The sequence below is a fragment of the Haemorhous mexicanus genome, chromosome 10 (genome assembly GCF_027477595.1).
Source record: "Haemorhous mexicanus isolate bHaeMex1 chromosome 10, bHaeMex1.pri, whole genome shotgun sequence".
In the NCBI taxonomy this organism is placed as follows: domain Eukaryota; kingdom Metazoa; phylum Chordata; class Aves; order Passeriformes; family Fringillidae; genus Haemorhous; species Haemorhous mexicanus.
Window position 1 is genome coordinate 22,315,844 of NC_082350.1, and position 10,955 is coordinate 22,326,798.

The window sequence follows — 10,955 nt, forward strand, 5'->3', positions numbered from 1 at the left end:
GAAGGTCAGATCATTACAGGGAATGTACCAGGCAGATCTAAGCATCTTGCTGTTTTCATTTGAGGTTCCAGTTAGTGCACTTACTGAGCTGGATGTTCAAGGGATAAAAAATTGCTGAAGCTCCTGTAAATGTTAACCAGCAGAACACTACCGACTAGAAGCTCTTATAAAGAGATTAAAAAAAAAATTCAGCAATTAGTTGTAGGTAAATGTAATTTATCTAAAGTGGTGGTTTGTTATTTTCTTCTGCATGTGCAGTTTTCCTATAGCTTGTAGGAACCTGTCATTAAGATGGCATCCCCCTCATAGTTGTGTGGTCCATGGGGACACTGCAGTGGTCCCAGCAGCATTCCTGCACCCATCTCCAGGGAGATCTGTGTTTCAGCAACTCCTGTAGTGCAGGTATAAGCTAAACCTCATGTCTCTCTCCTTTTCCTTTGGTCAGGGTGCATGCAGGGCTCATAGTTTCTGAAGCATGAGATTCCTCCTGCATGGGGCATCCCTTCATGGTGATCCCAAGTAAAAGCTCTGCAGTGGTTCAGAGCAAATCAGATCCCTATTTGCCATGGTGGGAAGTTCTGACCCAGATTCTCTACCAGTGGGAAACACCTCTCCATGCTCCAGTGCTTAGTGTGTCAGAAAAGATGATGTTCCAGCCACAGTCACTCTTTCCCTGGTGGCTCAGATAAATGAGCCTGTCACAACAACGCAACCACCTAGAATATTTGTTTTCATTTGTCACTTGGAATTCCCCCTCCACTTCATCCCTGGCTCATGCTGGTGTTTGGGAGCAGCAAGCCACGGTTTCCTGGAGCTTCTTCTTGCAAGTGTCTGTGCCTGTCTGAGCTCACAGGGTTCAAGGGGCAGCTGCAGCTCCCTCATTGCTTGTAGCCCAGGATGTGTCTGATCTAGCAAAGTGAGCTTGCTCTTTGAAGTCCTTGTTTCATGCCAGGCCTCCAAGGGCCTCCCCACCAGAGGTTTTGCCTTTGTGTGTCTTCTCTCATCAATATTTAAAACCTGTCATATCTGGTGCAGTGCAAATAAGATCCCGTTCTGGCTTACAAGCAGCTACATATAGCTTTACCTGCAGAGTTATATAAATGCAGCCCTCATTAATTGGTGCTCTTGCCTTGCATGAATAATGGATCTGGATAGTGTAAATACACACAGTAGTTTCAGGCTTGCAGAAATGTGGGAAGTGTGCTCTTGCAGTTTGAGAGGGAGGTCAGAAAACAGGCAGAAAAGGAGGTAAGGAAAGAGATCGTAGAATCTTTCCTTTTTTTTTTTTTTTGTTTTGTTTTGTTTTGTTTCTAAATGTAGTTGTTTTCAGCTGCATCTCCCTGATCCAAATCCCTCTTTCAAAAATGGTCCACATCATCCTACTACTGGGTATACTGGGGTTTTGCCCATTGCAGTGCCAGGTCCTCTCCAGATGTTTGCCAGCTGCTGCAGCAGGGCCATACAGGGAAGGCAGCTGATTCAGCCCTGCTGTGCTGGGCTGCAGTGTTCAGCTGAAGGTGCTGGTAATGCTACAAATGGTGACAAATGACCTGCCTCTAATGTGACCTGACAAATGTGCTGTGGAGCTGCAGGGCAGTGCTGCACTGCTGGCCTCCATAAATGTGTGTGTGGGATCCTGCTCAGAGCCTCAGCCCCAGGAGCCTGCCTGCAGCAGGGTGCAGGGGGCCTTTAAGTATCCAAAAGAGCATCAGGCCTGGCTTTGAAGGGAAGTGGTCCCTGTGGACCTCAGTTCTCATTCCTGGAGTTAAATAGGCTTTTAGAAGGCTGCTGGTGAGATGCTGCCTGGAAGGACAGGGGCCAGAAGTGGGGCAAGCTCACTGGGGCATGTGGTACCCAGGAAGGATGGTGCGCTACTCCCTCCTTGAGAAAATTGCTTTTGCCTCCTTCTTTGGAAGGATTTGGATTTGTTCACCTGCTAGATTGGAAATGAAGACCATTTGGGTGATTTTTATTTAAGAAATAGCTGTGGTATTCAGGGCCTTGCCTCCTGCCAGCCAAGCCCAGCCTACACAAGCATTATGTGCTTTATTCAGCAGCGTGATAGTTTAACTAAAAAAGCCAACCATTAAAACCCACCCCCAAACCAGTGTGGCACAACTGGGACTGGAAGCTCAGGGTAACATTTATTCAACACATTAGTCTGAAGATCTATGCTTCAGAGGTCATGGGAGCAGTGACCATCACCTAAAGAGTCAGGGAGCGCTGGCAAAGCCAAGAAATCCAGTATATCTCCAGGATGCTGCAGAGTGCCCGTGTCTGGTGGTGAGCCCTCTGCAGTTTCTAGTGCAGAGTCCCAAAAGCTGCACCCAGGCCCACGTTCCCCCGTTGCCAGTGAGGACAGGCAGACACAGAGCAGCACATGCATCCCTTGCCCACACGGGCAGTGCCAGTGACTGTGCCTGGCGTGGGACACGCCGCTGTCTGCAGCTGGCAGGTTATTTCAGGTTGGAGACAGTTTTTCCTTGCCTGAGGCAAGTGGAGCAGCTCTGGTAAATATTGCTATAGGTGGCACTAAAGCTGTGCTGCAGCTCAAGAAAATCAGTGGAGTCCATGTGAATGTTACCTGTGGGTGAGGAGGCAACAGCAGAACAGGCTCCTGATGGAAATGCTAGAAATGCTGGGGAAATGTTTGTTTCAACATCTGTAGATAGATTTTTTTATCTCCATGGAAATCTATCTGTAAAGATATCCTGGGATGTGTATCTCCACAGAGACACAAATATATAGAATATGGAGGAAAATGCAGTATCTCTATAGGTGTCTACAGATAGGTACAGATTTTAAATCAGTCAATGCAGTGCAGGTTCCTGCAGAGCAGCAGTTTCACAGGGAGGCATCTTGGCCTCTGGAATGCTCAGCCAGCTCTTCAGCTGCTGGCTCCCCACGATTTAGTGAATGCATGGCAGTGCCAGCATTCCCACTGCAGTCTGCTCAGCCACCGTGTGTCGGCAAGGGAGAGAAAAAAGACAGGAAAAAAAAACCAAGGAGAAAGAAGGGCCGGGTGTCTGCTTCAGCGGGTGCCTTCCCGTTGGCGTGAGGCTGCATCCAGGGGATGATGGGGATGATGGAGCCAGGGCAGGCAGCTCCAGAGCCAATCCCGGCATTTGAGTGCCCTCTGCCGATGCTGCATGTGGTGCTGCAGTGAGGGGCTGCCCTGGCCAGCAGCCTGTGCAGCACTGCAGCACTTTGCTGCCAGCCCCTGCTCCCGGCATGGTTTAGGCTGCTGGAGGAGTTAGGCTGGGTTAAAAGCAGGCGTGTGGGGGCTGCAGGTGCACCCAGGGTGACTCACAGCAGTCTGTGGGTTGTCATCACCCCAACTCTCCCTGTCAGCAAAGGTGCCACAGAGTGGAGCAGGCAGTGATGCACCCAGGAGGGAGTGGGGCAGGCATGACCTGACAATAGCAAGGGTGTCACCATGATATTTTCTGAAAAATCCTCTCTGCCCAGGATCTTCTCCTGGGAAGATAGAAGCCTTAGCTTCTTCATGTTTTGCTGCTCTGGAATGTGTTCTTGAGATTGTTTATCCAAACATGTGAGTTGTTTTTAATTAATGACCAATCCCAGTCCAGCTATGTCAGACTCTGAGGAGTCAGTCACGAGCTTTCATTATCATTCTTGCTAAGCCTTCTGATGTATCCTTTCTCTTTCTTTAGTATAGTTTTAGTATAGCATTCTTTAATATAATATATTATCCTAAAATAATAAATCAACCTTCTAAGAACATGGAGTCAGATTATCATCTCATCCCTCATCTTGGGGACCCTCACAAACACCACATGAGGGAAGTCTCATCCTGGTCATTTGGTGCTTCAAAAGAGAAAAACCCTTGGATTTTGAGTTTTCCTTGTTGGTTTCTGGTCTCAGCAAGCGTAAAGAGGGATGCATTTCCCTTTCAGTAGGCAGTAAGTCCCCTGGCTCTGTCCCTCATCCTCTTGGGTGGGTTTGGAGCTGAGATGTGTTACCTGTAGGCCATGGGCTTGTGTAGCTCCCAGGTGTCCGAGGCCTCATTAACCCCCTGGTTGGCCATGCACTGCCCCCATGGCTTCGTCTGCAGGTGGGAGAAGAAATTATCTGGTTCTGGCCAGGAGGATGCTGTGGGTTCTCCACAGCCAGTGCCAAGCTCCAGAGTGTGTGAGGATGGAGTGCATCAAGGAGTCCCTGTACCACCCAGTGATCTCCTTGGATGGGTGGGAGCACTCTGGGTCTGTGGGCAAGGCAACATCCCAAAAATGATGAGAAAAAGGACTTTGAGCTCCCGGGCAGAGGGATGGGGATGCTGAGCAGTACCTCCTGCCCCCCACAGCAACAGAGGCGGGAGAAGGAGCTGCGGAAGCAGCAGGAGCGGGAGCAGCGCCGGCACTACGAGGAGCAGATGCGGCGGGAGGAGGAGCGGCGGCGCGCAGAGCACGAGCAGGTAACGGGCTGGGAGCGGGGCCACCGCCTTCAGCACGCCTTCCTCTGCCTCTAATCAGAGATCTTCTTGTAAACACTCGTTTTTTACCACTTGAGAGCAAATTGCTTAATTGTTAACGCTGTGTGTGTCGCTTTCACTGCTGTTGTTTATTTCTGTGTGGATCCACTTGCTGGCCCGCAGATGTGAAGGCACTTGGTGCAGGTTTTCCACGCCCGCTTGTTCTTTGGGTCAGATTTTTTTGTTATTCTTGGGTAATGTTGGCCATTCCCCAGTGGTTTCCATTCTGGTAGAGTGGTGTACACCCTGGGCTCTTTGGGCAGGGATGGAGGGTGCCAGGACTGATTGATCAGATCACTTGGGCGGGGCGGATGTGGGTGCCCACCTCATTCTCCTTCCTCTCTGGAAATACTGGCTCTTTTACCTTCTCTCTCTTTTTCCTTTGATCCTTGCTGCCCATGCCTCCAGGAGTACATCAGGCGACAGTTAGAGGAGGAGCAGAGACAGTTAGAGATCCTGCAGCAGCAGTTGTTGCAGGAGCAGGCGCTACTTCTGGTAAATGGGAGGCCACGGCCACGCTTGCCGCTTTCTGCTCCTGTCGTGTCCGCATGCCCCCGCGTGCACCCGTGTCCCCCCAGTGCCTCCTGACATGCCCAGACATGGGGGACACCGCTGTCACCACCCTACCTGGAGCCTCCTGTCCCGCTCCATGGCTGCAGCATGCCTGGATCCCCCGTTCTGCTCAGGGCTGGCTCCCCTCATGGTGCACGGCTCTCATCGCGTCCCCTCCGCAGCATTGGCGTGTCTGTGTCCTCCTGAGAGGAGCAGCCCTGGTTGCTGCTGTGGAGTTTTGGAGGCTGTTTGCAGCATGTTGGGGTGTGTTCGAGCTGTTGTGTGCCTGCATCCATCAAACTCACCCTGCCATGCTGTTCTTCATGTTCTGAGCGAAGGCTTTTGTTTCAATTTCCTCTCAGGAACACTGTCTATTCCCTTGTGTGCTGTTTGCATTCTTGATGTCCTCTTTTTTTATATAATTTGGGTTTGAGTTCCTTTTTACTGCTGGTAGCTGTCTGTTACTCTTACTGCATTTTCTTTTAATCTTGTTGTTGGTTTTTTGGTTTTTTTTTTTCTTTCTATTTTATTTAGGAAAAACAAAAGTCCTCACACAAATAATTACCTTTTAAAAGGACTTCTCAAAATTTACTCCTTTAAACTCAAAGAGCTGCTGGGATTCAGAAAAATCACACGATTAGCTTTGCAGTCTGGCTCTTCTCAAGATCAATTAATTGCTTCTACAGAGGAGCTGGCTTCAGTTGAGTTTTGTCTGACCATAAAATGGTTTGGGTTGGAAGGGACATTAAAGACTATCTCTTTCCAACCCCCTGCCATGGGTAGGGACCCCTTCCACTAGACCAGGTTACTCTGAGCCCCATCTTGACCAGGTGATGTTTAGCACCTCATTGAATTGATCCTTCATTTCTCTATCCAAAAAAACCTGGGCAAAGTCAGTGGTAACTCCTAAGCAAACATCAGCCCTTGGGGGTCTTGCAGGGTTTCCCTGACAAGGCAGTGCTCACATCCCTGATTCCTCCCAAATGGGGCAGTTCAGTGGCTGCAAAGCATCACTGGCAGAGTCACAACTCTGAATTTGCTGGCTCTGCTGTCTCTCCTAGGGGATGCTTTACAGCTCAGTCCCCAGTGTCTTCCAAATCAGCGAGCTCTGCCAGAAAACAGCCTTTCAGATGCTCAGGCCCCGTTGTTGACCCAAACAGATAAATCTGCAGGTTGCAGGCTGGCTGGGCACCTTGTGACTGTGTTTTCTCCTGGGCAGGAGTACAAGCGCAAGCAGCTGGAGGAGCAGCGGCAGGCGGAGAGGCTGCAGAGGCAGCTCCAGCAGGAGCGGGACTACCTGGTGTCCCTGCAGCAGCAGCAGCAGCAGCAGAGGCAGGACCAGAGGCCAGCAGAGAAGAAACCCCTGTACCATTACAAAGAAGGGATAAATGCCAGTGAGAAGCCAGCGTGGGCCAAGGAGGTAAGGGAGAGCAGGGAGGATGATGGTGCTCGTCTGTATCTGAAATACACACAGCAGGTTGTGCTGCACAGGGTGGGGACCCAGGAGATGCCTTCAGCTGTGCTGGGAACACTCCCAGCTCGGTGCAGTGTGTCTGGGTTTGTACAAACAGGGGGAGGTTTTTCCATGAGGGCATGTGAGAAGGAGAATGGATCCCTCCTGGAGGGGTTCAGCCTGTCAGGGGGCTTGTGGACATAGAATCATAGAATTCAATTAAGGGGTTGGAATGGACCTTGAAGATCATCTCCTCGTTCTCCTTCCTGGCATGTCCACAAGTCTGCAGGGGTCAGGGGTGAATGCATAAGGTGATGGTTTGAGGTTCTTTGCTGAGCCCTAATTCTGCATAGGCAGGGGTTGGACAGCTTTTCCCCCAGGCTCAGGGCTGTATCCCTTGGGGTTGCTCTTTCCTGATTTTTTCTGTCAGGCAGAAAGAGGGGATTGTAATAGTTGTGAGATCTTGAATATTAATTATTGCTAGTCTGAATAGTCTTGAAAAGAATAAGACGTGCATTGTCTGTAATGCAGATTCAGGACCATGTGCTAACTCTTTTCCTTAATCTCTTTGTGGGGACTCCAGTAAGACTGGTGCCTGCTCTTGCTGTTAATTTTTCTAAAGTTGCATCATCATTCTCCAGCCCTTTCAGTGGAAGAAGAGGTTTGATAAGTGGGATTGCAGATGAGGTGTTCCAGATGTGCTGAGCTGCCTCTGATGAGAGAGGCTTCCACCTGGGTGGTTCCTATGCAGCTCTGTGCAGAACTGGGTCACTCTTGTCCATCTGCCAGGGTTCTGAGAGTAGGTAGTGGGCAGGGAAAAGGAAATAAACTCTGTCTTTGATTGCCTGGTTTTAAGTAAACCCTCCAGAATATTGCTTAAGTACTTCTGGCACTGTCTGCAAAACTTTAGCAAAGGTATGTAAAAAAGAATATTATTTTTTTATCTGGGGTGAAGGAGAAGAGTGCTGGATTTAGCTTTCCCTTTCAAACACAAAGGCCCATTTCTTCTGTTTCATGGGGCTGGCATCTTTTTGATGCTGTCCCTGGAATTAGGACATTGGGAACTGCACAGTGCTAATAAGAGCAGCAGAACATGGCCTCTTCCCCTTTGCCAAAATCATAGGGAAGATGAGATTTCCTGTTGTTGGGGAACTTCTCCAGCTTCCACCAATTAGCTCTCCAAACCATTTATTCCTTACCTGTGTCACTCTGTCTGGTTTCTAATTAAATGCTCCAAGCTGTGGCATCTTTCTGCTGTTGGGAGCAGTAGTTTGATGTACTGCCTCAGCAAAGCACCCTTGGGAATCTCCCAGAATGACTCCTCTTGCCTCCATCCTGTTTTATCTTCTGTTTAGTCCTACTTTTAACACAATTCAGGTACTTTGCTGCATATATTGAAGGCCCACCTTTGCTGGCTCCACAGATAGATTTGTGCTGATACTTAATTTGCCCACCATGGTTTTTGCTATGGTTTAGTAATTTCCATACCCAACCCATGCATGCTAATTTAACAGAAATATTGAGACTTTGTTTTCCTGCGGGAACAATGAAAAGACAAGTCTGGTGCTCAGCCTACAGTTTCTGGAGGCTGTGCAAAGCTTATTTGGATATTTCCTGAGGATTTTGCATTATATCCCATACTGCCCTTGTTTTTATGCTTTTTTGATCTCAAATCTTCCCTCATAGGAGCTTGATCATCACAGCTGAGCCCTCCTCACGCTGTGCCTGTCTTTGCTTTTCAGACCTCTCCTTTGTGCACACATTTTCCCACCTCACTGGTTTTCACAGGGTGACCCCAAGACCCTGCAGGAGTGGGATAAAGCATCAGAGTGAGGCCGTGGCCACTCACCTTGTGGTCGTGTCCCTGCATCCCCTGGTTAAGGGACTGGCCTGTTGGTGATGACAAAGCTCTGGGTGAGGAGCCAGCCTGTGCTGCATCTCTCACAGCTCCTCCAGAGCACAGACAAGGAATTCTCTTGATGCTGAACGAAGCAGCCTGAGCAGATAGTCCTGCCAAAACGCATGGATGCACATTCCCTTCTGCTGCCCCTTCTACTCATCATCTTGTTACCCAGGGTTATCCACTGGAAGCTAACTTGGGATGTAGCTTGGATGCTGTCCCAGACCTGTCCTGTTTTTCCAGGCACACCTCTTATAAATTATGGACTATTTGGGCCTTTTTGGAGATCATGTTGGGACCCTCTGGTGATCCAGCCAGGGATTTGGCATTAGCACTCTGAGCTCTGGTCCTGTAATTAGCAGCTCCCTTTGTTAGTGACTTTTTTGTTACAGATCAGTATTTGCTGAACAAGGTGTTGCAGATAGCCAGGGAAAGCTTGGTCAGCTGAAGGATGGGTTTGGGCAGGAATGTACCACACATGATTGTGCAGAAAGGAGGGGACAGGTTGAATCAGACATTTTCCACATGGTGGCTGGCCCCTGTGGTGCTTTCCCACTGTTCAGAGCTTCCATGAGAGCACTCAGGGCTCAGCTGTGCAGCACAAGCTGTTCTGTTCTCTACAGCAGCCAACACCCACATCAGCTCCTCCTTCAATCCCAGTGGCTTTTATCCTGCTCCCCCTTTGAAGTGATGTATTAAAACATTAGCAGCCTCTACTGGGACTGCACAGACACTGCTAAGGATGTTTCCAGTTTGGGGGAATCTTGAGTTCAATTAGAGATGGTCTGTACTGGAGCAGTGATGAGCTCCTGGAGGGTTTTGCTGCCTTTCCCCCCTTTCTGCCTAACAGTGGAATCAGTAGGGCCCCACCAAGCACAGCTGGAGAGTCCCAAGAGCATCTTTTGCTGTGCTGGTCCCACAAGGTGCAAGTGAGGAGATACTGGCAGTGGGAAATCAAGCCCCTTTCTCCTTCCAGTAGCCAGACATCCCCATTTGATCTCTCTCCTGCCTTCTCCTGCACACCAGCTTGGAGATCCTCCACGATCAGCTGCACCTTAGGGCCTGGCGTTGTGCCGGGAGCAGCTGGGGCGCACGGCGGCTCCGGCTCCGCCTGTCGCTGTCACTGCCAGGGCCTGGCTGAGGAGGAGATGGTCTGGAGCAGCCTGTGACCCAGCACTCGGGCTGCTGCTCCCTTTTCAGAGGCAGTTCTCCTTCCCACCCTGCTCCCCTTCTCATCCCTGTGTCCCCTTCCTTGGGCTCTGCTGAGCAGAGCTTTGCACAGCCTCTGCTCGCTGGTGGGCCTGGGGAAGTTGTGGTGACCTTCTAGGACACAGCAGTAGCCCAGGTGGCCCCTCATGAACTTAAAGAGTAAACAGTCCGTAACACAAATTTATTACCTAGATTTTACTCTGTCTCATGCTCAGTCTCTGACAGGGATTAATTTTTATTCATATAATGGTTCTTTTGTTTCATGAGTACTTACTTAAAGAAGAGCTGTGGTTCTTTCCAAGCAAACCTGTTGTAAAGATTGCCTTTTACTGTGGCATCATCCACAGTGGAATTGAGACATGCTAGGGGTATTTAACACTTTAATGACTCATAAATAAAATACACATCAGATCTCAAGGTATCAAAAATTCTGCATAGCATATGCTGCCTGAATATCAATGTACAGCCTAACTGCAGGATGGCACGGCTGGGTGAGCTGAAACCACCGTGTTCCCATCAAGGGTAGCTGAAAGCAGTGGGCTTTGGGTTGATGTTCTCTCTCAGTAAAAGAGGTTTTTCCCCTCCCATACATGACAAGGTGCCAGACTCAGTAAATTCAGATCAAAGCCAACATTTTTCTGGCTGCCATGTTTATTCTTTTATTCAGATCAAACAAAACTACCCATTGTGGTGTTTATAACAGTGAAGGAAAATAGTTCTCTTGCTTAAAGATCCATTTGAGAAGAAGCAAGAGCTTCTCAGAAGTCATCTTCTAGGAACATCTCTCTGAGGCATGCTGCTTTTTCTTTATTTTTTCTTTTTACTTTGTTTGTTTTTTCCATTTCATATTCAGAAATTAATTAAGCATATAAATTCAAGCAGTCCTTTTCATGCCTTTAAAACACATTTATTGCATTTGATAATCCAAGTTTGATGGAAAACTTGGGTTCCTTGATCACAGAATCACTTAGGTTGGGAAACACCGCCAAGATCATCAAGTCCAACCTGTGACTGATCACCACCTTGATTAAGCAATAGATATGATATACCTAAGGAGAAAAGAGCTTTCTGTATGCTTATGCTACCTTGGATTCCCATTGGAGTGGGTTCCCTGGGGCGCTGACCCGTCCCCGTGTCGCGCAGGTGGAGGAGCGCTCGCGGCTCAATCGGCAGAGCTCGCCCGCCATGCCCCACAAGGTGGCCAACAGGATTTCTGACCCCAACCTGCCTCCTCGCTCCGAGTCCTTCAGCATCAGCGGCGTGCAGCCAGCCCGGACCCCGCCCCTGCTCCGGCCCGTGGACCCGCAGGTAATGGTGCTCCCCCCTTGCCAGGGTGCTGGGGGTGCTGG

General features: G+C 49.3%; 1 protein-coding gene across 4 annotated transcripts in view; it reads left to right on the forward strand.

The window, feature by feature from the left end:
* Positions 1-10,955, forward strand: part of TNIK (TRAF2 and NCK interacting kinase) — a 149,927-nt gene that overhangs the window by 107,858 nt on the left and 31,114 nt on the right. For 3 of the 4 annotated variants that reach the window (XM_059855775.1, XM_059855777.1, XM_059855778.1), the window contains exons 13-16: positions 4,325-4,435; positions 4,901-4,987; positions 6,264-6,464; positions 10,750-10,914. In XM_059855775.1, the coding sequence (XP_059711758.1) occupies positions 4,325-4,435; positions 4,901-4,987; positions 6,264-6,464; positions 10,750-10,914 (564 nt within the window). The remainder of the gene's footprint in view (positions 1-4,324; positions 4,436-4,900; positions 4,988-6,263; positions 6,465-10,749; positions 10,915-10,955) is intronic. The other variant, XM_059855776.1, reaches the window with a different exon arrangement.